At 54.9% G+C, this 27,001-nt stretch overlaps 1 protein-coding gene across 8 annotated transcripts in view; it reads left to right on the top strand.

Annotated features, from left to right (window-relative positions):
* Window positions 1-27,001, top strand: part of RGS3 (regulator of G protein signaling 3) — an 88,497-nt gene that overhangs the window by 2,131 nt on the left and 59,365 nt on the right. For 2 of the 8 annotated variants that reach the window (XM_087752882.1, XM_087752880.1), the window contains exons 2-13: window positions 3,330-3,473; window positions 11,065-11,115; window positions 13,384-13,442; window positions 14,141-14,235; window positions 15,092-15,160; window positions 15,972-16,032; window positions 17,971-18,061; window positions 18,726-18,793; window positions 22,966-23,071; window positions 23,773-23,878; window positions 24,178-24,517; window positions 24,969-25,008. In XM_087752882.1, coding sequence (XP_087609008.1) covers window positions 3,332-3,473; window positions 11,065-11,115; window positions 13,384-13,442; window positions 14,141-14,235; window positions 15,092-15,160; window positions 15,972-16,032; window positions 17,971-18,061; window positions 18,726-18,793; window positions 22,966-23,071; window positions 23,773-23,878; window positions 24,178-24,517; window positions 24,969-25,008 — 1,228 coding nt within the window. In that variant the 5' untranslated portion in view covers window positions 3,330-3,331. Of the gene's footprint in view, window positions 1-1,612; window positions 1,699-3,215; window positions 3,235-3,329; window positions 3,474-11,064; window positions 11,116-13,383; window positions 13,443-14,140; window positions 14,236-14,404; window positions 14,610-15,091; window positions 15,161-15,971; window positions 16,033-17,970; window positions 18,062-18,725; window positions 18,794-20,402; window positions 20,582-22,965; window positions 23,072-23,772; window positions 23,879-24,177; window positions 24,518-24,968; window positions 25,009-27,001 lie in introns of those variants that run through there. The other 6 variants (XM_087752883.1, XM_087752884.1, XM_087752881.1 and 3 more) reach the window with 6 other exon arrangements.

The raw sequence follows: 27,001 nt of genomic DNA, 5'->3' as shown, positions 1-27,001 counted from the left end.
ATGGATTATGACTGTGCAGGTGCCTGGTTATCACCACTGAACTCAGGGGAGATGAGGGGCTGTATCTCCCACATGCCCTTTGTGGGGTGTTGGAGATGCCCAGCTCCTTGTGGGATCATATATGACCTTGGGGCTCTCCGCTAGCACCTTATGCTGCAGGATGGAGCAGACTTGAATCTGCTGGGTTTGAGAGTTAGGAGTGATTTTTGCAGAGGCTGAGCCTCAAGCCCTCTGGGAGGAGGGTGTGGGGCACTCCCATGGCCTTGGAGTCCCATAGACACTCTTCTTTACTATTATTTTTTTTTTTTTATTTCGAAAAACCCTATGTAATGGGATTCCTTTACCCAAACCTGTGAGACTGCCTGCTTTAGAGAGACAGTGCATTTTGTTACTGTCCTGTTTGTCTTTCCTTTTGCCTCTTAAAAGCATTTTGCAATACAGACATGGAGAGGGGAGGCTTTGTGTGAGCCTGGGGAGCTCCTAGGAGCCAAGGTGGCATGTAAAACACCTCTCACCGCTGGCTGGGGAGAGCTGCAGGCTTGGCGGTGCCGGAGAGGAACAACACAAGCCGTGGTCTCGATGCTGTCGTGGGGATGTGTGGTGAAGGAGGGAAGGAATGGCACGGCTGGGTTGGTACACGCTCTGCTTTCATTAACAGAGGTTCAGCGTCTCCGGGACTGCAGAGTGGATTGTTTGCTTGTTCCCTCAGTAGGACTGCTTGGCGTTGCGTGATTGAGATGTGCTGTGCTGGTCATTGATAGCTGGGGATGCTCTGCACTGCAACATGCAACCCCAGACTGTATTTTTTTTCAGGGCCAAGTAAATTTGCTGGGATAAAGCTTTAATTGTGATGGGTGGCAGGTGGAGATGAGTGGGAACGTCAGCAAATGGATTCAGATGAACAAATGAAAAGTTTTTAATAAGCCTGAAGGGAGGAACATTTTGAAGGGCCTTAGAAATGACCCTGTATCATGGGGATCCATCTTTCCCCTGTACTCAAATCCAGCAGTATTGTGAGGAAAGACAGACGTGTTGGAGCTGCTGAGAAACCAGAGGTGGTGGGAGCTCCAGGTGCTCTGGCTCTGCCCATCCCCCAGGTGCTTCTGCTTGAGGGAATGTCCTGCACCGCCTGAGCATCCTCTGCATTCTGATTAGGGCAGCAAAGGCTGCTAAACAAACAAGCAGCAAATAAAGAATAAATCACATCTTTGTTAGGGGCCTCCTCCCTACCCCGCCCTGAACTCTGGATCCTTGTGGCTGGAGACAGCAGGAGGTGATGGCAGGCAGAGCTGGAGCCCGCTGGGCTCCCAGGCATCGCTGCCGAAAGGCTGAGCAGCAGGAGGGCTGCTCAGCTCTCACCCATGGTTGTGCCTGGTGCCTCTTCCCCTGGGCTGTGCTGTCCCCTGGGCGCAGGAGGCTCCAGCAACGCAGTGCCCGTGGGGATGGACCTGGTGCTTCCCTGAGCAGGAGGGCGACTCTCGCAGCCCGAGTGGACTCAGCTCTGGGCCTTTTTTGCTCCACCGGTTGCTGAGCTGCGTATCATACAGCTCACATCCTGGCTCACCCCTCACTGCCACGCTGTGTGAAGAAGGGATAAGGAGGCACCTGGCCCCTTTCCACCTTGGGGCAGGAGCTTTGCATGGGAACTGCCAGCAGAAAGTCCTGCTAGGCCTTCACAGGCTCTAAATATCTTGGGAGGTAAGTAAAACAGCGAGTGGCATTAGCTGACTGCCTGGCTGGGTGCCCTCTCAAGGCCCCTGTGGGTTGCCAAGGTTAAGGCTGAGCACGGAGCGGGGCAGGCAGCCCAAGCAGAGCTGCGCTCTCTGTCTGGAGGCCTTTGGAGACTGCTGGGTCGTTATTTGTCTCTCCCCCCTGCCCAAAGGGGCTGTGATTTATGGCAGCGGTACAATAGGTGTCTGTTGGCAGTGATGGAGTGGGCTGTCCAGAGAGCATCCCTCCTTCCTTCCCTCCCTTGCCCACTCTGTGTCCCTTCTGCTGCTTTTCCTGCAGTTTCAGGCAGTTTTGCTGGTGTAAATTCAGCTGAATCAAGCCAGTGCCTCTGCCAGAGAAAAAGCCAAACTTTGGGGGAAAAGGCAGCTTTTCTAGCAAGCAAGCAGCTTTCCAAGTTGTCTGCCCCTCTGTGCCAGGATCCTTTGGCTAGGGGCTGTGAAGATGGAGCTGAGGGGATGTTTTAGGGTTCCTGAAGGCATTGGACAGGGTGTGCTGGGTGCTGTACGTCCTGGTACACCTTGCCGTGCCACAGGGCTGAGAGGCACATCCTGGCTCCGGAGGGCTCGGTCTTGCGTCAAAATCACAGGTCAGGCTCCTTTGCTTTTATGGATGAGGTGTGTGTGACATGGCTGCATCGCGGGATGAGGGACACTGCTCTGCCCTGCTGCCCTTGCGGGGGAATTACACTTGTGCTGCACTAATCCTGCACTGCTCATCTCTGTGGAAGAAGCCTGGGCAGATGTTTCTGATCCTGAAGAGTTACTGGGCCATGCTGGTTCCTCTGCTCTGTGCTGTGGCTGGGAGATCTCTCCATCAAGGCTTCCGTTTCTGGGCCTGTGCACTTTTGTCTCTATCAGCATGGGATCCCAGGGCAGGTTCCCTGGTGGTGGTTTGACGGCCGTGAGTGAGGAGGGGCAGACTGGGGCTGGTGTGCCATCACCTGCAGGGTGCTGGCCACAAGGAAACCATCCAGTTCCTCCTTGTGCAGAGCCTCCCTGCTGCTCTGAGCCCCAGCACATCAGCAGGTTGTGGGCTGGGAGCTGGATCTGAGCCGGAACCTTGCAAGACTGACCTGAACACCCAGCAGTGGCAAGGCAGCATCTCTAGTGCCCTGGAGAGCTGCTGACAGACTAATGAAGCCCTGATGGGGCTGGGTGTCTGTTTTAAATATAATAAAATATAACAGTGCTGAGCAGAGCCTCTGGGATGCACTTGGTGCATGGCAGGTAAAGGGCCATGGCCCAGGCCGCAGCTGAGGCGCGTGCCAGGGGTGACTCCCTCTGAACGTGGGTTTATGTTCTGCTGGGACACTGGATCGAGTGGATCGCCATCGCTCCTCTCCTTTCTGCACACAGGCAGGCTGGGCATTGGGTGACGGTGCGGGACAGATGTGCCACGCTGCCGGCACGTGCCACGTTTGTGCAGGAGTCTCAGTGCAGGAGACCTGGCAACGTGGTATTCTGGGGAAGGCTGGGGCAAGGTGGACGCATACCCTTGTGGCAGGTAAAACCAAGGGTGCTGCAGAGCCTGTGATGTCCCTTGTGTCCCAGCTCTCCTTCATGCTGTGTCCTGTTCTCATCTCCTCTTTTCTCTGGCAGGGATGGGGCAGAGTCCCCGGTTGCTGGAGTGCCTGCCAGCCCTGACAGAGGGGCGATGCGGGGCTGTACGATGCTCCCTGCGGAAGCAGAGGAGACTGTCGGGGAGCAGGAGGAAGATCAGCCATGCACGAGTGAAGGGGAAAGGTAAGTGATGGGGGTGTGAGAGGGGCTGTGGGCCAGCTGGGGGCTCAGCCCTGGCCAGGAGTGTGTGGAGGGGTGACCACAGGGAGGAGTGGTGGGGGTGCGTGTCCAGCACCCTGGACTCTACAGGAGACCTTGTCCTTTTCCATCCCAGAGAGGTCAATATATTTAGTATTACTTCAGCTGGATGCGGGCTGGGAAATGGAGGTGCCTGCACAGCACTGAGAGCAGCCATCCACACTGGGAGCACATCTGCTGGGCTGTACCCTTGTCTCTCCTGACCTTCACCATTGCCCACCTCTGCCTGGGCCCAGGGTGGCAGGACCTGTGAATCGGCCGCTCTCACTCAGAAAGCCCCTACGGAGCTGATCCGGGCTCCCCACAGGCCCCCCACGCTGATGTGGACCCTGTAGCCTCACAGCCGTGCCGTGAGGAACCAAACTCATTGAGCGTGGGGTTCCCTGCAGCCTGGGGTGGTGTGGGAGCAGGTCTGCTCTGCTGGGGGCTCTGCTGGAGATCAGTCACCCATGGGGTGCTGCACCGTGGGGAGCAGGGCTGCATGGATCTGTGGGTGGGAAGCAGAGAATTCTGGAACAGCGCAGCCTTTGGGGAGGGTATTTTTCTCGAGAAGCCATCTCTGTCATTCCTCCGCACTCTCCAGAGCTTGTACTCAGCTCTGGGTGCCTCCCAGTAGGCTGTGGTGCAGCGTCCGGAGCTGGTGGATGCATCACCAGCTCCTGGGTGATGGAAAGGGCTGCTCTGGGGTTTTGCAGAGTGACCCCGTGAGTCTGGGAGCTGCGTGCCTCTTTCTGTGTCATACGAGAGCCAAGGAGGTAACCCACGCCCTGCCATCCGTCCCTTTCTTGGCTCATCCCCACAGACCAATTCTCCTGCACCCTTTTCTTGCCTGCAATAGTTTCCCCGAAGTGCTGTGAATGCTGCTGTCCCGTGTTGCTCTGGTGGGACAGTTCCCTGAACAGCTGAGCACGTGCTAGCAAACCCGATGGCACTAACAGTCACAGGGATTACTTACAGCCTGGCACATTGTAGAGGAAAGGAAACGTTGCAAGGTTTTCCCCTTTTCCCAGGAGCTCATTCCTGGTGGATCAGCGGGGTGGCCGTGGGACGGTGCTGGCGCAGGTCTCGGGTCCGCAGGGGAGGGCAGAGCGCTGCCCACGTCCTTGTGTGTGGCGGCGGCGTGGGGCTCAGGCCCGTTTGCTCAGGCAGGTGTGGTCCCTGTTCAAATCCGTGGGGCCAATGGGAGCTGTGCCATTCAAACGTGCGGCGGTTGGACGCGTGTCCCATGGAAACCCGGCCGCACGGCTGCCTGTCACTCCCTACTGAAACGGCTGCTTGGCTTTCCCGGGCTAGGCAGGGAGGGCTCCAGTTACTGCCTAATTAGATGTGCCCTGCCATGGAGCCCAGCAATGTCTGCAGAGTCTCGCTCTGCACCCGCCAGGCTGACCCTCTGGGAGCTTCTTTCTACCTCACCACATTCGGTAAGCGTTGAGCCTGCAGCTCCAGGGAGCAGGGGGTGCCTGCGGTGCCCGGGGGATGTGGCTGTGGCCCTGGCTGGCGTGGCACGGGGAGCTGCAGCAGGTCATAGCCAAAGCCTGGTGCGGCAGGGACGGGCTGGAGACCTGCTCCCCGAAAGCATGAACGCTGAGCGTCAGCCTGCTCACTTCTGCCTCGCTGAGCCAGAATAATACGTGGCTCCATCAAGCCGGCAAACCAGGGAGCGCCCTGAAGCCAAGCTGCAGCCCCTGAGGCATGCTGCAGCAGGCAGCCAGATGCCGAAGACCCAGGTCTTTTTGCCCCCTGGATGGGCACGAGCTGGGATTGCTGTGTGGGGCTGGCCAGAGCTGTGGCCCCTGTTAGGGCAGAGCCCCAATTTCCTCCTTTGCTCCTTGTGGGTCTTTCTGTGGCTGCCTCAGTTTTGCTGCATGGGCTTGAAGAAGCCCATGGGCAGCAGTGGCTTGGCTCTGCGGGCTGGAGCCGGCCTGGCGATGGCTGGGCTATGGGTCCTGAGTACTCACCCTGCCAGCAGGTGAATTTAGCAGCAAATGTCACGGCCGTGGCTTGTGGGGTGTGATGGCTTGTCAGCAGCCGTCTTAGGCAGAAGGAAGCTGGGTGCCCTTCCCAGGTGCCACTTTTTAAGCAGCAGTTTTCTTTCAAAGCTTCCGCTGGTTTTAGCCCTGGCAGGCAACGATGCAGTGTGCTGTTGAAGAGGCTGCAGGGAAGCGAAGAGGGTTACGTGAGCGGAGCAGGGCATCCCTTCCCCAGGCAGCCAGGGATGCTGAGCCTTCCTCCTTTCGGCTTGTAAGCGTCAAACTGCTGAGGACAGCCTGGAAGCTGAAATCCTCCTGCCTTTGTCTGTAGGACTTAAGCGTGCCAAATAATGTGGGTTTTGTGGTGCCTCTTGGCTCTGTTCGGGCCAAGCATCATCTCTGTAGCTGTGGTTCCCTTCATGGGCTGACCATCGCTGGTGAGATATGGCATCGCGTGCTCTGAGCAGAAGAGCAGTGGCAGGACAGGGCCTGCACTACCCTCTCCATGTGGGTGACCAAGGAGAGGGTCTTCAAAAAGGCTGGTGCCAGGCCCCAAGGTTGTAGATGGTGATCTTGGGGTGCTCTGCCTTGTGCCCATGGGGACCTCCTGCCCAGGTAGTTATCTCGTGCTGCTTTCCTCTGGTAAGAACCCTCTCTGGTGTGTGTACTGATGGTCTTGGCTGTCCCAGCCAGGGCAAAACCTGCATTTTTCCTACAATAAAACAGAAAAGCGTTTAAGGAGAAGAAACCCAAATTTTCCATTTGTCAGGGATCATCAGTAAGGAACGGATTTTCCTGCCTGCTAGGCCTGCTCCCAAAGGGCGACATTCACATGTCCCCTCCCTTAGCCTGGCAAACCCCTCTCATGGGTGGAAACCTGTTTGATTACCATCTTGTGCTTGTTCATACCCGGTTCTTCCCTGTTCTCCTTGTGCCAGCTTTGTTCATCAGCTTGAATTGCCTCTCCTGGCCCGGTGGGGTCCGGATGGACGGGGCCTGGGCACCCTCTCTGCTGCAGCCCTGCAAGCTGGGCTGAGCCCTGCTCTCTGCGATGGGGTGTGCACCCCGGAGCTGCGTGTGGGTCCTGTTATGCTCTTTTGTCTCCCTCTGGCCTTTCTCTGCACCTATTTTCATTTATATTAACCTTTATCGAACACAGGTGACCTGGACAAGCTGTGTCAGGGCCTCTCTGCTGAAGCTGTTTTCCTTAGTTCATGTTCGGGATGTATCAAAAGAAATAAACCCAGGGGATAACATTTCTCTGACCCTTTGCTCTTGGAGCAAGGTGGAAACGCAGCCCAAGAACTTGCCTTGATAAGGGTTGTGTTTCTGCCCACCCAGGTCTGGAGGAAGGTTACTGCTCCGTGCGTCTGAGAAAACACGACTGCTGCCACCGAGCCGGTCTGTCCCAGTGCAGATGTTGGTACAGCAAATCCCTTCCACCAGCTCAGGATGGATCGGCTCTTTCCGACAGCAGCTTCCCCCTTTGATCCTGGCCCCATACAAGCACTGGAATTGCTACAAAGCCACTGAGTGCACCCTGGCATGAGCAGGCTGGGACCCCTTTGGGGGCAGACAGCCTGGCTGAGGTGTGCAATTTGTCCCTTTGTGTGCTTTGGAGACGCTTGGGAGCAAACGCTCCCAAGAAGAGAGAAGAAGAGGGAGAAAAGTCATCTGTCCCTCGCAGGAAGGAGAGGACCTTTCCCACCAATACTCCCAAACCCTTTCTACTAGGGGCCAATTTGTGGTACTTCTGGAAAAGGCAAAACCGCCCATTTTCTCCCTGCTCTCCTCTTTGGTGCCGGTGCAACCTGCGATGCAGGGGTGACGGTCGCTGTCCCTGCACCAGAAGCAGCAGTAGTGCACGCGATGCACCAGGCTGTGGTCCCGTCTGACCCCATCCCTCATCGTGCAGAAGCCTTGTCCCCGTGTGCTGCCCTGGGAGCTGCGCGTCCCCAGGCCAGGGCTGGGGTAGAGCTTCCTCCCCCCGATTTACCCAGCACAAAAGCTTCCTTTCTCCTCCCCAGGTCCCATTCATTCCTGGGCTGAATGCTCGTCATGCTTGGTTAGACGGGGGCATTTTGCTTTCGTGTTGTAACGGTTGTTACATGCTAATAGTGCAACAGCGAGAGGGTTCCCACAGCATCAGAGATCTGGAGATAGCAGAAAGGTTAAAGTCTTGGTCCAAAAAGCTGGGGTGGCATGCTGAAACTGGGGGACGATATTCTCACTGTTGTAAATCAGCATTAGCTTCAACAGAGCTGTCCTGATTTACCCCACCTGGCTCTTGTCTTCACTTTCTTACCTTGCTCTCACTTGCATGTGCATGCATGCACAGAAAGCCCTGCATTTCCAGGTGTGTGCACACATGTGCTCTCAAACATGCAGATGCACACATGGACACACATGTGGGCTGGAGGGAGATTTGCAAATTTTATGTCAATGTTTTTTTTTGAGTGAAGAATGAGAAATGAGTTCTCTGAATTGTTTCAGGTTAAACAGCCCCGTAAGGTATCCCCACCCCAGGAAACCTAAGCCCTTGGTCTTTGGCAGAATGAAATGTTGTCTTTTAATTTGAAAGATCTTTAGATGTCTGTAAATGATGTTTACAAGTTTATTTTGTTTGTTGTGTTTTGTAAGCTGGAAAACAAGTGAAAATGGGATATTTTGCTTTGGACTAAATGGAACCTTGTGCTAATAATGCTTTCAATCTTTTGATTCTCCAGGAGCATTGGGAAGTGTTTGGTTTTGGGTCAGTCCAGAACAATTACACAGATTTCAGACCCTGCATCACCCCTAAAATCTGCACATCCTATGCAGGCTGGCAGGCGGGAACCCCCTGGGGAAGGCGTTCAGAGGGGCAGAGCCCTCCGTGCCTGAGCGGGGCTGGCGGCGAGCCGGGGGCTGGCAGCCCGCTGCGCACCCCGGCAGCACTTCACCTAGACCCTGGCAAACGCCGTTGGCCAGTCTGAGTATTGTGGATAGATTTTTAGGGCTGATGCAGAGTTGCTAGCGCATGGGAAAGTGAGCGTATAACTGTAAGCTGGCAGAGCAGAGCTGCCGCCCTGGGACCCGTGCCCTTGCTCAGCAGGGGTTTACACGTGTGGGGTTTACCCAGGTGCTGGCCTCCTGTGCAGGGTCTGTGACCGCTTGGGTTTTCAATGCTGGGAATCAGTTGCTGGCAGACAGGTCCAGGCGGTGCTGAAAATCACAAGTTGCAGCTCCAGATAAGAGGTGGGAGCTCAGGGATCTGGCACGGGCATTTCAAAAGGCAGTGGGAACTGCAGGTTGGGTTTGGAGCTGTGTAAGAAGAGCTGGATTTTATTCTCAGCTCTGCTGAAGGGCCCTCAGCTGTGCACAGAGTGGGCTGTGAGCAGTGTATTCTTCTGCAGTTGTGGACACTGTGTTTTCAGGCAGTGACTTTGCCTGTCGCCAGCCAAAGATGTGTTTGGGATTCTCCTTCCTTTGTTCTTTCTTTAGAAATAATCCTCCCATCTTGTTCTTGCACCTCTGCAGAGGGGTTTCTGGATTCAGAAGCCTGCCTGAGCACCCCTGGCCTTTGTACTTGGGTTTCACCGACCCTGTCCCAAGCAGACAAACTCATGAGCACAGCAGTTGGATCTGCCCACGTAGTCCACACTGAGAGCAGTTCCCCAGGAGGATGCTCAGGCTGAGCTGAGCTGCTCTGGTGTGCTCCCTGTGGAACCCTGGTCTGATGCTTCCCTGGCTCCATCCCTCCCACCTCCCCTCGCTGCTCCAAGTCCTCCCTTCCTCTCCCTCCTTAGGTAGCTTAAAAGGCACTGATGGATAGAAACATTGCCCACCAGACTGCTGAGTCCCACGGTGAGCTCTTGCTGCTGAGCTGTGCCAGTCCAGCTGGGGAGAAATCTCCTCCTTAAGGGCTGCCTGTGGAGTGGGTTAGGTCCTGGGTCCTCCTTTAACAAGTCAGATCAGTCTCCTGCTCCAAGAAAGATCCTGTCATTCACTCCAGGCACCAGATCTTCGCACTTTGAGCTCTCTTTCTCTTCTATTTTGTTCTCTACTCCATTGAGGGGCAGAAGTAGACGCCCTTGTGCTCCCATTAAGATCTGCTCTTTTGGCCTGTTAATGACTTTGATCTCTTGACCGTGCTCCTCGCTCTGCTCACGATGACGATGGGCAGCAGGTCCCCTGCAAGGCTTGGCAGGCCTGGCAGTGGGGAGCCGGGCACCCGGGCAGGCAGGTCCTGCTTCCTGGCTTGGTGGATGGTTGTGGGTAAGCTCCATCGGGAGCAAGGGGGTTCTCCATCCAGACCTGCTCCAAAGTCATGTTTCTTACATGTAGCTCCTCAAGGCTCTCCCCTACCATCACCTCCTCAATCAAAAGCTCTCGGTGCTGCTGTGCAGGGAGCCCGGCACGTCCCCGGAGGTGCTGCATCGCTGGGAGCCAGGGGTCCTGCTTGGACCAAGCCCTCCCGGGCTCTGCGGCAGAGGGATGGCCGGATGGTGGAGCAGTGCTCTTCCCTGGGGGTTGGCTGCTCCTGGCCTCGCTGGCCACCTGACAGTTATTCAGTGTCAAAACACATGACTGAAACCATTCTTGTTTAATCCTAGATTAAAACAACTATTGACTCCTGGTTTTAGGAGATTACCTGTCCGCTCACCAGCCCGTACTGTCTGGGATCCCCAGGAAATGCAGGAGGCTGCAGTGTGGGTGCTCTTGCCGTGCTCAATTCCTGGGTGCTGGGTTCATGCTGTGAGCAGTGCTGCATAAGTCCTTGTCGCTGCGTCTTCTATGCTCGATAGTGCTGGTGATAGCAAACTGTTGCTGGATGTGACAGTCAGTGAAAGCGCTTTTAAGGCTTTCCCATTTCCCCAAAACCACTCTGGAGAGATGAGGCATGCAGCAGGGCAAGCAGGGAGGAGGTGTGTGTGGAGCGAGGTTCTGCAGCAGTGGATGGATGAAAGCGGGTTAGTGCCATGGCCCAGGCTCCCCCAGTGGGGCCAGCCTTGGCTGACCCTGCGCCGGCATGTTCCTGCCACCAAAGGCACTGGTTGTCCTTGGCGTTCGTCCAGGCTGCCTGCAGCTTGGCCCGCTGTCACCTTCTGCAGGGGTGACAGCCCCTTGCCCGCACAGAAGCTCAGGGGAGAGGCAAAGGGGAAGTCGAATCTGGGCTGGGGGGAGGATTCGAGCATGCTGCATCCCTCTGTTAAACAAGGGCTAATTCATCCCACAGCAACTGTTTCATCTTGGTGCTCCCACTTCCCCTCTGCCATGGGCTCGTGCCTCCTGCCATCAGTTTACTGCGTGCTGAGAAAAAAGCATTCAGGCTTTCCTGGAATGTTTTTGCATCTGGAGCCGTAAGACTTTCTTGGTAGCAGAAGATGTTTCCTCCTGCCTCTTTCCCCTTGGCTCCCTGAGCGATGCCCCCGTGCGCAGGGATGGGGACGCAGGATGGGTTTGGCCCCGTGCAAGCCTCAGGGCCATGGGGTCCCTGCGCTGCCGAATGCCGGGGTGGTGGGTGAGCCCTGTGCCTCCTTCACCGTCTCTCCTCTCCTTTCCTCTAGGCCAGCTGAAGCTGTCCATTGAGGTGCGGGGCCGGATCCTGGTGCTGCACAGTGAGTATCTCCCTGGGGTGCGTGGCAAGGCGGCCCCAGAGCCATGGTGGGCTAGTGACGGGGACAGCACTGCCGTGCCCTTTCTTCAAGCTCTTTGGAGCTTCATGGCAGCTGCTGGGAACAGCTCTGTGGTAGAGTGGCATGAGCGGGAGCTCTTTGGTTTACAGGCCGAACTGAAATTTCTGGAGACCTTCATTTCTGGGTGACCACGGTGTGTTTTGCTTCCACATGTATACATTTTTTTTCTTTAATTCCATGTGAAGAGAAAAAAGGAAAACATAATTTGGAAAAGAAAATCTGAAATGCTTTGCCTTCACTGAAACGTCTTTCACATTGGTCAAAACCATTTGTCACGTTTGCCGGGATTTCCAAGTTGTTCCATTACCTCAAAATGCTGCATTTTTTTTTAACACCAGCAATATTTCTTCAACAGAAGTATTTTGCCTGGTCCAGGCTGGGGTTGCTGTCTCTCAAGCCATGGCATGTCCCACTGGGGACAAGAGATGCTTTTTCTTCCTCTGGGGAGCAATGCAGCACCTGGGACACCAGCTCCATTGCGGCCATGAGGCAGGTCCCATGGAACTGTGTTACTGCGGTTTAATGGTGTTCATTAGAAAGGCCAACGAGAGTGTCAGAACTAGCTCTTGCCTTTAGGAAAAACCTGTCTGGAGGCACTTGGGGGCGACCCTTGGGATTGCTCCCGCAGTGAAGGATGTGTGTGTCCTGGTCTCCTGGCACAGAGCTCTTTCTACCAGGGGCTTGTCAGGGCTTCATGATAAGTAAATGGTGAAAGAATCAAGGAAAAAGCCAAGAGTTTGAAATGGTTGGAGTAAAAATTCCCTCCCTGTGAACAGAGTAGGCTCGTTGCTGCCCTGGATTTGGGCTCTGTAGGGTGAAAGGGGAAAGCAGGGCCCTGGGACTCCTTGAGGGTGGCTATGTTTTGGGGCGAAGATGCCCCCATCGCAGAGACCTTTGTGGCAGGGCAGGAGGGGGATGGAAAAGGCTTTCTCTTGAGCAACATCCCACCTTACAGCCCAGCCTCACCCCTGCCTGGTGTAATGAAACAGCGGCAGAGGATGGCCTGAGCCTGGTGAGGCTGTAGGGACTGGCCGAGCCACGCTCAGCCCCTGTTCTTCTCCACTTGGCAGCCACGGCAGCTTGCTGCCCTTTTCTGGCTGTGCAGGCAAGCTTTGTAAAGAAACAACAGCAGGACAATGTGTTGGCTTTTTTTGTTTTTCTCTCCCTCCAAGCTGTGTGTGGTTCTGAGGGTCTGGCACAGGCTTTACCCCAGATCCCTCCATCTGGAGCAGCCCCAGTGTGAGCTGGGCACGAGTCACTGTCTTGTTCTGATGCCGTCTCCAAAAGAGGGTCTGGGAAGAGGGAGATGGTCCAGCAAAGAGGCAAAGGAGGCTCAAGGTCTGGGACCTGACATCCCGCTGCATGTGCTGGATGCTCAGGGTACTCAGTGTGGGCAGGAGGAGGCTGGCTGGTATGGGTGATCCATCTTACTTTTTCATTCTCCACCCCAGCGTCTTTAAACCCAAAGCAGGTCTGGCTGGAGGAGGAAGCTCTTGGTGCAGTCTGTCCCAGAGGCACCTTGCAAACTGCTTCATGAAGCACCAGAGGGTCTTGCGGAACCCCTTTCCCCTTGTGCACTGGGCTTTCTGTCGTGCTGACCATGTTTATTAGGAGCACATACCTGTCTCTGACAAAGGCAAAGTCACTGCTGCCTCACCAGGCTTGTTAGGAGGGAGCTTAGCCTCATTCCGACAGCCCATCCTGGGCTATCCAGGCTCTGCTGCACATCTATTGCCTCCAGCCACGTGGCTGGGAAGCGCAGGGATCCCAACTGTCGGCAGCGGTGCAATGCTGAGTCCCTGCTGGCGGGGCTGCCATCAGGATGCGGCCGTTGATATTTATCTTGATGATACATTTGGCTCTGGGGCAGGGAGCCCAGAGCTGTGTGAAGTCAGGCAAATGAAATGCAATTTGCCATCCGGATGCTGAACTGCATCTGCCACCAACCTCGCCCACAGACGCTTGTATTTATAGCACGGGTATATTAAAGAAAAAATACAATAAAACCCTTCACCTGTTTGTGGGTGCCCAGTGAGACCATGCTGCTGGGGAGGTATGAGCAGGATGCTGTCGGGGTTGGAGACAGGTTCGGCCCCACGAGGACGGGGCACCCTGTGGCGCAGAGCACTGCGGTGCAGAAAGGTGCCTTCCCTGATGCTTTGGGGCTTCACTGTTTTGCTTCCTTTCCAGTCATGGAAGCAAAAGGTCTGATAGGAAAAGAGAACCGGACATGCGACTCCTATGTGAAGGTGGGTTCTCCTGGGGCTTTGCTTGGGGAGCTTCGACTTTCTTGGGGTTTTGGGGTTGGCTCTTCCAAGCATGCTCCGGGCTGCCTGTTCCTTCCCTTTCCTCCTTCGTCCTGCTCTGGCTGAGCACCCACACCATGCAGGGAGGTGGCTGGTCTCTCGCCCAGTGCTGGAGAGTTCACGGGTTTTGTTGGCACGGTGTCTGCATGGAGCCAGAAAAGCGAAGGACAGGACCCTTTGCTGAGGGCTGTGTCAACCATTCATTGCAGAAGCATCCCACTGGGTGCCCAAGGGCTGGGGGGCAGAAGTGTGTGGCCAGCACAGTGTGGCTCCAGGCTTTCCCAGAGGTCACCTTGGCAGGCTGGTCCCACCACGGTGTGCGCAGCACCGGGAGCATCTCCCCTACGAGGGGGCTGCAAGTCAGAGACCAGCCAGCAACATTTGTGTACGTTGGTCCTTAATTTTTCTGCTCTTTTCCTTACCTCTCCTGCCCCGAGGAGTTTTGTAACGCAATTACTTGACACACATAGGGTAAAGTGATCTAAACCACCCATTAGCACAGGCTCAGCTGGACGTCTGAGGCTTAGCCATCCATAAAAGTGGCTGTGCCGGTCTCCTGCCACTGCAGCGGCAGAGCTGGCAGCTGTGTGCCAGTGCTTGCTTTGAGAGTGCTAACACGCTGCTTGTTTTCCTCTGTAAAGATGTCGATCGTGCCAGATGCTGACTGGAAATGCAGGCAAAAGACGAAGACTGTGCTAGACAGCAAAAATCCTGTCTTCCACGAGCACTTTCTTTTGTGAGTATGGCAGGGCAGAGGTGGCTCTGACCCATCCGTCAGCACCGTGTTCGCACTGAGCAGTGGGGGACCCTCTCGAAGCCGAGACCCCGTGTTTGCTTTTGCATTATGATCTGTAATAAACATGCATCATGCATGAGCAGGTCCGCTGCTGAGATGAGGAGTGACAGACATTATTCTGCTGTTTTTTATAGCTGAAATGCCTTGAACTTTTGGGCAGAGCTCTGCGGAGGCTCACAAAGCTGTCAGCACACAGCATGGCAGTGGTGCTCCCACACAGTTGGACTTTCTTGCTGGGCAGGAGCTGGGCAAACACACTCCATTTCCTAGACCTCGCGCCTGCAATAGTATGGGCACTGGTATGAATGAGGAAGGTAAAAGGATTTCCTATAGCTACAGCATGTCTCTGCATGGGAAAGGAGCTGTACGGCTTGTCATGTTTGGGTAGAGCTTGTCATTGCTAGCTAAGCAGTCTGTGTCAGACCTCTGTCCCCATGCAGCATTTAATCTGGCACAGGATGGTTGTTTCAGAGCATGCAATGTGACTCGTTCCTTGCATTTGCCCTTTATTGTTGGATGTGTGTCTTTCTGCAAGATTATTTTTCCCCTTAAACCGGCTGAGTGGTGTCCCCAGTGCCTGCCCAGGAGAGGTCACATCCCTTTGCAGTTGTCTGTCAGGAACGAGTGAATTAGGGCAACAGGGGCTCGTTTGAGGATGTTACCAGTTGGGATGATGCTGCAGCGCTCTGTGCAGAGAATGGAGGAGAACCTGGCTCTGAGGAGGGCAAGGGCAGCCCTTGCCAAACGCTCCTGGGGAAGATCGGTGCTCATGGGCTATCCCCTCTGCTTGTTACAGCCCAGTGCAAGAGGAGGATCAGCAGAAACGTCTCCTGGTCACAGTCTGGAACCGAGAGAGAAATTCCAGGTAAGGGGCTGCCAGCCTGCCATACAGTCCCCTTGAAATGGGGCTGGCACGGCAGTGAACCTGCCGTCTGCTCTGGCCACCCCACGTGAGCTCCTCCAGCGCCCCAGGCCTCGAGGGCTGGCCCTGATGTCAGGGCTGCCCTTCACGGAAGCTGCGGGCTGGTGAGGCGGGGGAGCGGAGCAGTGGGGCTGGGACTGGGACTGGGACCGGGACCTGCTGGCCAGGTGCCCCGGCCAAGGTCATTCTCACGGGCAGCCCTTGCCTGTGAGCACCACGCCGCATGCAGGCTGGCGGAGAGGGAATCCTGCCCTTGCTGCTCTGTTGGCATTGATGCTGCTTGGTAGCCATCAGCTGGGCCAGTGTTTAAAACTCCTGCATCCACTCAAGCCTGCACTGCTGGCTAAAGCCAAGTGGGGCTGGAGCCTGGCTCTGGGCTGGGGACCTTCCCTACCTCTGGGGGCAATGCAGTGAGGAGGAGAGCCCAGCTGCAAGGGGTCTGGCTCCTTGCAGGCTGTGCTGCCTGCCTAGGCAAGTGGCATCTGCCTCCTCGGCCAAGCTCCTGCCAGCATCAGGTAGGCTGGAGGTGACCGGGATGCTTCAGCCCAGCTCCTCCTTGCCCCTGCAGCAGCTGAGCTGTGTGGTTACACCATGCTTGTTCAAAGCATGGAGAGGGAGGCATGTCCTGGGCACTGCCCGGGTCCTGGCATGGGCAGAGATGTTTGTGGGGTCCCTGCAAAGGGGTGCATGTGGGGAGCTGGTCCCCGGGCAGTTTTCAACAAGCGTGTGCTGATGGTCTCTGGCTTTCCTGCAGACAGAGCGAACTCATCGGCTGCATGAGCTTTGGCGTCAAGTCCCTCCTGACCCTGGACAAGGTACCTCCGTGCTGGAGCGCAGTGAGTGGGAGTGGGGCCTGACTCTCAGGCCGGTGGGTGGATGTCGTGCACCCTTGGGGCAGGAGCAGGCTTCTCCCACTGTGGGACAAAGATGCTCTGAAGGTGCCCAGGGAGCTCCCTGGTCCCATTCTCAGTACGGATGGCCACTGTGAGACTGATGTTGGTGTGCCTGCTGGAGGCAGGGATGGGGAGGCTGTTAGGAGGGAGCCTAGGACAGGGGACCGTCTCTCCCTTCCGCAGGAACACAAAGAGAATAGGAGCAATCGGGGGTGCAGAGGTGGCCCCAGTAAGCGCTGCCTGCCCTGCTCGCAGCAGGGCTGCCGGGGGGACAGGAGCTGGGGCCAGCCTGATGGCATGTGTCACGACTGATGCGTGGCCGAGCGGGTGCGACGGCGGGGACAGACTGCTCTGAGGAGGAGCCTGCCTGGTTCCCTGTGCTCAGCATCCAGGGCTTCACCAGCTGAGGCGGTGGTGGGGAGAGGGCAAATGCAGAGGTCTCAGGCTGTTGCTGCTGCCAGGCTGTCTCTGTGCCACAATCCATGTCCCCACTGCTGCAGATTTGGTCACAGTACTGCTGCCCCAGCCTGGCTGCTGCTTGGTAATACAGCTTTCACATCAGCTGGGTTTGCCTTCCTGACGAAGCCTGCAAGGCCACTGCTGTAAATGACTCCTGCCGACCCACTAAAACATGGAAATGTTTCATCCTAGCTGCCAGTGGTTAGGGGTTTCAGCCCTGGACAGCCCTGGGCTGGTGTCGGCACATCAGAGCATCCTGGCAAGCTGGCAGGGGTTCGTGAAAGTGTTAATACATCACCTGAGGTGTGGAAATTTACTCCCTAACAAGAGGTTAAAAAGGAGCTATCTGTGGCAATGACCTGAGAAGAGTGTAAGAGGTTGCTTGAGCACGGCCTCCTCTGGAATTTGGACAAGTGAGATGCAGGTTTTCTATAACAGTGAAGATAACTCGGCAGAGCAGCTTCCCACTGCAGCTCTCCCCAGGAGGAGCCTCTGCTCTGGTCATATTTGGCCTCCCCAAAGATGTCTCCTCCTTGTCAGATTTTGGCAGTGAGTTTCACAAGGTGTCACTGTGTGCAGAGAGGGTGGAGCGTTCATGTGTCCCATGACCCATGCGTGGCACCCTACTCTGGCAGGGGTGGGAGGAGGATGCTGGGGGCGAATGGTCCTCCTGGGACCTCAGCTGGGGCTGAGATGAGTGGGCCCTGTCTCCTGGGTGCTGCGTGATGCTGCTGGATATCCCTCCCTTTCCTCAGTTTCCTCATTGTGGATTTAAAACATTAATTTTAAAATGGGCCCCTTCCTCTGGCCTCTGGGAACACGGTTCCTGCAACCCCAGCCGACTCCTGGGCTTGGTCCAGGATGGTTGGTCCCTCCGGCTTCTGCCGGCTGCCTGGGGAGCAATGGGAGACAGCGGCAGCGCCCGGGAAGAGAGGTGAGAGATCGCCAAGGTCAGCTCTGTCCCCTTTGTTGCCCTGGGGTATGGGACAGGGGCAAGGGGAGCACCCAGCACTGCTGAAGGCTGGTTTGGGCATCCTCCTCTGGTGAAAAGGCTGGAGCCGTGTGCTTCCTGCGGGACTGCCAGCTGCTGCAAATGTGATATGGACAGCTTTACTGGAGACTGGCCACTTTTCTGCACCTTGTCTCCCTGTAAAAGCCCAGAATCTTGTTACGTCAGTGATGCTTGGTCCCTGCTTGCAGGGGGGATGGACTTTTAGCTGTTGTATCCTAAGAGAAGGACTCCAGGCCGCGCCTCTGTGTGTGAGCATGTCTGGGCAGCCTCTGTGTACTGGCCTGGGGCAGCTCCTGCAACGGGACCCTCTGGGGCCATGGGCAACCTGACTGAGTTTAATGGGGGTGAGTATCTGCCCCTGCGTTGACAGCTTCTTTCCTGCCACCCAGGAGATCAGCGGCTGGTACTATCTCCTCGGGGAGGACCTGGGCAGGACCAAGCACCTGAAGGTGGCCATGCGGCGGCTGAAGCAGAGCAGAGGTGTGTCTGCCCACTGGGGTGTCCCAGGGAGTGCTGGCAAGGTTTGGAAGAGGAGTCCACCTCATGTCGTCCCTGTGCTGGCATGGAGCAGCCCCCAGCCCCATGGCACCTATGCCCCTGTGAGCGCTTCTCAGCCCTGTGATGCTCCGTGGGCACCGGGATCCCAAAAGACCGGTGGGGGGCAGATCCTGGCCGGTTCAGCAGGCTCTGCACAGGCACCGAGCTCTCCCTTTCAACCCTCACTCCTGCTCACCTGGGGCTCTCTGTGGGGACCCCAGCTTTGCAGCCACATCTCTCCCTTTTGCTGATTCCTGCCTCTCAGACTTGGGGCTGATCCCATGGCCAGACTCTGTTTGGCTCCTGGGGTCTGTGCAGGATGGTGGGGAACCTCTCCTGCCTTGGTCTCCTTGGGGTGCTGCCAGGGTGTGTGGAGAAGGATGGGCTGGCACAGAGCAGGGTGAGACAGCAGTGCCTGTCCCAGATGTGCAACCACCCCACAGCTGCTGCCATGCATGGCTGCCCCAGCCTGGAGGAGATGTGCCAATAGCATGTAAAGATCTTGTATATAGTGTGTAGATACAGTGTGGGGGGAGCGGGATTGTCAGGAGATGTGTGCTGTCCGGCTGATATGGTCTTTCCCTTTTTTTTTTTTTTTTTTTTTTAGAGCTGATGCTGGGAAGTCAGGGTGCAGCGCAGGAAAGCGAGGATGCTGCCGCCATGAAGCAGCTGAAGGTAGGTACGACAGGGCTGTGACCCACCAGGGGTGCGAAGATGTGGGGTCAGGAGCTGGCTGGCAGTGGAGCCTGCATGCAGGGGTTTCAGATGAGCCAAGGGACGGAGTATTCGTGAGAGTGATGCTGAGGTGGGAGCTGTGTCAGTCTCCCTGTCGACACTGTGGCTTTTATAGGCAATTAGTTATCCCGACTGAGCACCAATTGGTAGGTGATGTGGGTAGTAACCACACACTTGCTCCCCATTGCCATACCTCCTCTTTTTCCAGTATTTTGCCACAGAGACAAAGCACCAGCTATTGACTGGGAGCCATGGGGACTGGGAGTGATGGGGACAGGGCTGGCCGGCTGCCTGCCACACAGCATCAGTCCCTGGCCGTCTCCGTGTCTCCGTGGACGGGTGCGTCTGCTCCCCTCCTCCTTTCAGGGCCGTTTGCTCTGGGAAGGGAAAGGCCCATAGTGGAGCCTCAGTGATTTATAGGAGAGGCAAGGATGGGAAATGGGAACACAAACACATGGCCTGCATCGGAAATTGGGCTCAGCCGGCCTCGTGATTTATCTGTGCTGAATTCCGCTTTGCTGCTTCCCTCAGCTGCATTTTCAGTTATTTGTTTTAAAGCGTAGGATTGAGCAAGACAAACAAAGCCAGCGCCCCTCTCCTCCCTTCCTCTCCGGCAGTCGCCACTGACTTGAAAGATGGTGGCTGGGAAGGAAGAGCGATCCTCCTTCCAGCTCCAGCCTGGCGGTGCGGTAGGCTGGGACAATGCGCCTGCAGCGGCCCCGGGCAGCGCCTCCGACGGCTCTGCCGCGCTGCTGGGTCCCCTGGGAACGCTGGGGCTCCTCGCACTCCCTCCCCAGCCTCCCCTGGCCCTGCCACCCCAGCTGCCATGCAAGGGAGCCCAGGGTCTGCGTCCCCTTGAGCCTTTCCTCTCTTTTCCATCCCCATGTAGGAGTGTGGAAGGTGCTTTCTTCTCCACTGCAACCCCATCTCCAAGGGGTTTTGTGCCACAGTGCTGGCAGTCAGGGCTGCACGGTGCAGACTTGCCGAGTCCTGCTTTGCAACCTGCTGCTGGCTGGGTTAAGAGTTTCTCTTTGTCTTTAATTCCAAAATTACACCATGGGTGCAATTCAGTTGACCTCTCTGCTCCCCCCTCTGTGACTCTGAGCACAAAGCATCGGGACGTGCGTATCCTCTGGGTCTGTGCTTTCAAAAACAAACTCTGCTTTTTCTTTTTCTTCTTTTTGTTCAAAAAAAATCTGTCTTTACGAGTGTAACGAGTGCAAGCTGTCTTTTTAATGAAGTGAAGCTCGCACAGCCGGTGCCTGTGAAACGCCGCTTAAACATCCTCAAAGTGTTTGTGAGAACATTGCAATAACAAAGTGCTCCGTGCGGCTGAAGAATGCCGCGGGAACAAAAGCCACATCAACAGAGCAGGGACTAGGGAATACTAAATAGTTGACAGGAATTTTAATATAAAACTCTCTCTCTTCCTTGTCAGTTAGGGTTTTCAGGAAGCCCTCTGGCTTATCGTAAAGCGGCATACAGCACAGACAGGGGCTGGGGAGGTGAAAGGTGGCTTCCTGCCATTCTTCTCTGGAGCTGGGTTCCCATGGGCGGTCATGCCAGTTTGACTGTGGTTTGTTCCACACTCGTGTGATACAAGGAGATCGGGATTACGGCTGCTTCGGGGGACTGGATTTTCATGGGCTAACGGCGAGTTTAAGGTTTCTAGCCATGAACCGCTTCAATGGACTCTGCAAGGTGTGCTCGGAGCGGAGATACAGACAGGTCCGTACCTCCCATAGGAAGAAAATCTGCATGCCAGCGTGTGTGCGTGCATTGCTGCAAGTCTCGGTTAAGTTTATGAGTGTCTGTGGGCTTTCTTGCTGTTTCTGGGCTGCGTGTGGGCTGTTTCTAGGGTGTTGATTTGCTGTCGTTATAACTTGTAAATGTTAGTATTGGGAATATAAGGAAGCATCTTCAAATAGGTGTCTCTGGCTGATCTCTGCCCGTTGCTGCAGTGTGTAAATGGGGGTAGAGGGGAAGCATTTACTGTGTAACTTGAGTGTAGCATACCAACGACGAAAGCGCTGAGCTGTGAGGTGGTGTCTCAATTTACCACTCGTTAGAGGAGAGGCAGGGACAGCAAGCAGCAAAGTCTCTGCCAGGCTGCTACTATCTCTTTTTTAAATTGTTTTAATGTGAATGTATTTGGGAATCAAGTGTTGCTTGAAGCTGTTTACAACCAACGGCGACTTGCTTTATGAGAAGCAGATTGCTGTGCTCTGTAAAAGCCAGTGCAAGTTCTCCTGGACCTGCTCCGTGTGTGACGCTGGCTGCTGGTTTTGCTTGCACAGTCCCAGTCTCCTGCGCTTTCAAACACAGTTTTTGCCCCCATGGTCTGGACTGGGGCTCCCAGTTCACGGTCGGCTTTTCTCTGCACTCCTGTGCTCATCTTTCACATCATGCTAAAGCTGCGGTGGGGGCAGTGTATATTGGGAATTGTGCAAAGAACCAGCTTCACTAAAATGCCCACTTCTTGTCAGGGCTATAGTGACTGTCTCATGCAGGAATACTGCTCTGCTTTGCATTGATGACAACTGACTGTGATTTGTGTCTTAGACCTCCTCAATTCTCTATTTTGACAATTTCTTCTGCATTTTTTGACAAAGTTATGGGTACAGTGAGCATCCGTGGTGCAGGAGTCTCTCACCACCTTGCCACCCACCTTCCAGCTTACGCCAGATGCTTGTATTTCTTAGTTCTGTGTACAGTGGCAATAAACGGACGTTCAAGTCCCTGTAATGGCCATGGTGGTGGGAGCTGAGGAGAGTGAACCACCAGCAGTGAGAAGATGCTATTTAGTGGCAGAGGGAAGGTGTCTCCGTTGGTGGTGGACAAGAGCCAGCCAGCTCAGGGAGGAGCGAGAGACCTCTCGGCATGGGGGAGGCTTTGGGCTGGAAAGGGATTGCGGGGTCTCCACGGTGGGAGAGAGGCTGGGCTGGCTTCTGAGGCACCAGTGGTAGCACTTCTGCGGGACTCAGATCCTGTGTTTTGTATTTGCGATGTGAGATTGGCTCCAAGGTGCAGAGCCATGAGCAGCCTCCTCCCCTGTTTGAGGATCCGGCAAACTCCAGAGAGAAAAATACGCAGCGCAGTGGGACTGGACCCGCTTTTTGATCCTGCCAGGGAAAGACAGTTTCTCTTTTGAAGCCTGATTTTATGCTGAGCAATCAAGCAGGGACAAGGTGCAGAGAAATGAAAGCTCGCTGTGTTTGCCCTCCTGTGGTAAAGGAGCGAGGAACCAGTCTCCCTCCTTGGCAGCTTCTGTTGAATTCCTCCTCTTCTTTCTGACTGTTTGTTCTCAAAATAATACAGGTCAGATGTTGGATTTTTTTTTTCTTTTCTCTTCTCTGTCAGTAAAACAAGGATCTTGACAAATGTCTCGGGGGATAATCAGGTATTTACAGGAACTGTCATGCTGAGCTGCTGCTGGAAGCCAGCATCAAAAAATAAATATCATCTTATTAATAAGCTCAACGCTGCTTGAATCAGGAGGAGGAATGAGCCTAAATCAACACAGCATCCATCCTCTCCAAACTCAGCAAGAGAAAACATACTCACCCCAGCTAATGGGGCGATGCATACAGAGCCCGCTCCAGCACCGATGCCTTGCAGACAGGAGCGCGCCGATCCTCGCAGCTTCCTCTGGAGCAGAGGAGCACTGCTGGTTCTGCGTTACCCAATTGGGGAAGAAATGTTTAAGTGACTTGCTTAGAGAAGCTGTGTTAGAAATCAGTGGCGGAGCCAGACTGCCAGGTTTTCCTTTCTAACGGCTTATCAGACCTTTCCTTACACTTGCAAGAGTTGTGAATGGAGACTTGTGTATGCTCCATAAACGCTCATGTTGTGGCATTCCTCTCTGTTGATCCTCAGCTCGATTTTTGCATTGCTGCTTAGCACCCTTTCCGCCCGCTTTTGGCTGCAGCAGGGGAGAGACCCGTTGTCCGTGGGGTTCAGAGTGACAGCGTTCACTGTGACGGTTCCTTTGGGCTCTGCAACCACTTCTAGAAATGCCGTGTGCCTGCATTCCCAAAGGCTGTGGGACAGCGTGTGGGTGAAAGGGGGGATGCTCGCTGATCACACGCAGCAGCTGCTTTCCCACTTAACAGGGTGACTGCGGTGTCTCTCTTCAGATTACCATCCCTCGAGGAAGCGATGGGTTTGGCTTCACAATCTGCTGCGACTCCCCGGTCCGTGTGCAGGCAGTGGACTCCGGTAAGAGATCAGATCATTTTTACCCCTCTTAATTTGAATGAATGACTCTGCTCCTTTTTTGCTTCCCAGAGCATGCTGGGATTCAGAAGCTCCCATGACTTGCAGGACTCTGGTTACCTCCAAGAAATTCCACTTAATGAATTCTCTGTTGCCTCTAATGAGGTCAGAGGCCACTGGGCTAGCGCTGTGTCACTGTTTTGGCAGTGTGTTGCAGTAATTTGCAGAGATTTTGTTCCCTTCCCTCTCCAACCTGAGAACTGTCCAGCTGGTTGGGAGACTTATAGAAAGCATCCGTGGGGGTGTCAGACGGGGCACAGAGGGCAGCAGGATCGTGGGAGCCTTCGGTTACCTGAGTAGATCCTCTTGGTGTGGTCCTGCGGGACGGACTTGGTGTCTCTGTTGCGCCCTGGTGCTCCCCACCAGGAAACACGGCAAGTTCACGCAATAGCTCTGCGAGAGCAGTTACGACTTTGTCCCAGGCGCTGGGTGCGTGCATGTTGGAAGGGGAAGTTCCAGGCTAGCTTGCCCCACTTCATTTTCAGGTGTGGGTATTAGAGGTGTGGGTGTTAGAGGTTTGGAGGAGTGAGTGGTGCAAGCTGTGAAGGTATTTGGGTGTCTCCTAGCCCCAGGGCTTCTCCTCCCCCTCATAATCTCAGCTCTCTGTCCAGAAGATGACTGGCATTTGCCTCTTCTCTCTGTAGGTGGCCCAGCAGAAAAGGCAGGTCTGCAGCAGCTCGACACGGTGCTGCAGCTGAACGAGCAGCCTGTGGAGCACTGGAAATGTGTAGAGCTGGCACATGAAATCCGGTGAGTATTCACCCAAAGCATCACTGCAGGGCTCTGGGAGAGATGGTTTGAGGGAGCCCAGGGCAGGGCAGCAGGAGTTTTGAGTGGCTATGGGAAGGGGAAAGCTTTGAGGGACGCAGGAGGCTGGGAAAGGATTCTTTGGGGTAGAAGAAGAAAGGATGTAGGGGCTGGGAAGGGCAGGACAGGGGTAGAGGTGTAAGAGGGAGGAAGGACTGCAGGGCTCGTGGCTGGCTGAATGATGCGGGGTGCCTCACTCCCTACTGCTCCATCTCTCACTTGCCCCATGCCATCTCTTTCAGGAACTGTCCCACTGAGATCATACTACTGGTCTGGAGGCTCGTCCCGCAGGTCAAGTCAGGACATGAAGGCATGATCCGCAGATCATCCTGCAAGTCTGCCTACGACCTCCAGTCACCACCCAACAAGCGGGAAAAGAACAGCACGGTGCCTCCGCGGCCTGAGCAGCGCCGGAGCTGCCACATACTGTATGATGGGAGTGATAGGCTGGTGCTGAACAGCTGGGAGAGGTACACGGAGATCGGCAAGCGGAGCCAGAACACCATGCCACCCCTGTCCCGGGTCCCCTCCACTGCAGACCAGAACTACATCATCTTAGCGCCTTTGAACCCAGGGAGCCAGGTAGGGCTGCTTCCCACGCTCAAGTTCCTGCAGGTGGCTGTTGGCTGTGCTTGCTGGGTCCTCTCTTGGCCTGTGCTTCAGCCTTATCGAGCATCACTTCTAAATGTTTGCTAGAGCACGGTCCACTTCTACAAGCCAGACCTGTGTCCCTTGGTGGAGCTTTCACTATTTTTCTAAAACTTTTACCGCTAGGACTGTAGAGCCGGAGTGAATGACCTACTGCCTCCTCCCAGGACTCACTCAAGGGTACGGGAAGTGTTTCCACTGCGCAGACCACAGTGCAAGTCATTGCTCTCATTTTCTGCTGGCAATAGGACAAAAATGATTTTCGCCTCTTTGGAGTGCTTTGGCTTTCCTGGGTTTGGCATGCTAAAATTTGCAGTTGGTTGTTGTAAAGTCTATCTCCAGCCTGCTTCAGGTGACCGTGTCCTTTCTGGGTTGTGTCTTACAGCTGCTGAGGCCTGTCTATCAAGAGAACAACGCTACTGTGGGTAAGTTGCTGATGTGCTGAAAACGCTGCTCAGAGCACCTAGCAGAGCTAAACATGGTCTTTCTAGCACTAGCGAATCCTTGCCCTAAGCCCTGCAATGCTGCAAGGGAGTCCCTCATGTTTTGAGGACCGTGGCAGAAGCCTGGGGCTTTTGGGTAGTATAACCTTCCTACTCTCTGTGTCATAAAAGCAAGAACCCTACCCCCAAGCCCAGAGGAGAGCACAACTGCGAATGTCGCTGGATGAGCCTCATGGTGAGAAGGTGTCTGTGGGAGCTCACAGAGCGGCTGAAGGAGGGAGGCTGGTGGCGGGGACTTTCCATCAGGGGCATGATGAAAGCACAAAGTGTGAAAGTGCTAAGCATTGTTGTGGTGGTTCCTCAGATGCGTCTCGGGCCTCTCTGTGATGTGTTTAGCTTCTCGTTCATGATGCCTTGCTGGGGGTGCTAATACTGCAGCCCCTGCTTTGAGTTTCATTTTATTACTAAGGGAGTGAGGATGGCCATGACTCAGATTTGTACAGATATTAGTGCAGGTTGCAGTGCCAGGTTTGGGGAATACTCTTTTCCTGGGCTGCTACAAGGTCTCTGGTAGTCTCTGTAGCAGCTCTCCTCAAAAACCCCTTGAAGCATAAACTCATTTTCTGCAGCAGGTCTGCTTGGTCTTCCTGGAGAACCGGGTATGGATGGGCTTGCAGGAAGCGTGGGGCGAGATGTGCGGCAGGGCACTGCATGAATCCTGGGCTGCGAGAGGGGGAGCAGAGGCTAACACAAGGCCTCCCTGGACTAGATATCAACAGGTCACTGTTATTTCAAGTGGGAAACTGGGGACAGAAACAACCCGAGAACAGTGAGGCCTGGAGATACTCCCTAGGGTGTTCACTGGGTGCTGTTGAACTTGCAATGGCAATTTTCAGCACACCCAGCTTCATGCAGAACCACCTCTTGCCAGTTCATTGATTCAGGAGCTTCGGGAGGCTGTGCTTGCACCCTGGTCTGTTAGGATGCCCTTAGGGTGAGCAGAGCTCATCTGTCTGCAGCAGAGCTGACCTCCTAGGCATGACCTTGCAGGAGTGTCTTTAACTCAGCAGTCCCTCCCTGGTGCAGGCATAGCTATCAGCACAATTTCCAGCTAGAAAATTTTGTGCTGCCTGTAAAGATGGGGCAGTGTCTGTAGAAGGCAAAGTGTGGGGCTGGCAAAGCCATGGTGGCGATGCCGGGGAGCAGGAGGGAGCAGCGTGGGTCCGAGGCCCCTGTGCCTTGGATGCTCCCAGCCCTGGAGCTCTGCGGCCAGAAGAATTTTCCGCAGCTCAACTGCAGGGGATGTTTTGTACCGTGGATGATTGCAACTCTTGCCTGCCCTTTGCAGATCCTGTGAAAAGATGAGCTGGACCATGGGGACTTGTTCTTACATCAGGGTGGAATTTGAAAGACTTGAGCTTCTTCCCATAACAATTCTTAGTGATTGTTTTCAGTTTATTTAATATTAAGTCTTCAGAGGGAAGAATGCAGTAGTTAACCTGAGCAGTGATGAAGCGCGACGGTGCAGAGCTGGCCACCAGTCGCACAGTGACAGGAGCTGACACTTTGGGCAGGCTGGATGCATTTCTGTGCCAGTGTGCAGAAAACAGGACTTGTGCAGGTGATGAATTCTTCTGATAGAATGAGGTGATTTAGGGATAAGAGGAAAAGCAGATCCTGAACAGCCCAGACAGATTGTATCTGTCCTGTGTTGAGCTGTCTCTCGTGTTTTGATTTTATCTGGCAGTGCAACCATGAAATAGGGAAAAAGGAAAATGTCAGGATTATTGCACTTGCAGGTGGAAACAGCCTTTTAGGTCACGAGGGCCACCCCCCGGCAAAGGCAGGCTGTTAAAGCAAGCTGTAAACAGCAGGTCTGGATTGCCAAAGGAGCCCGGGCTGGCTCTGCTGTCGTTTATCTGAACGTAAATGTGCTATTTCCTGATGCTTAATGGAATATGTAATGTTGGGTAGG

This window comes from Nipponia nippon, unplaced genomic scaffold, assembly GCF_047370975.1.
Source record: "Nipponia nippon isolate SJK-2023a ecotype South Korea unplaced genomic scaffold, ASM4737097v1 scaffold_16, whole genome shotgun sequence".
Lineage (NCBI taxonomy): Eukaryota > Metazoa > Chordata > Aves > Pelecaniformes > Threskiornithidae > Nipponia > Nipponia nippon.
Note: the sequence above shows the minus strand (reverse complement) of the source record. Positions and strands in the feature narration are given on the sequence as shown.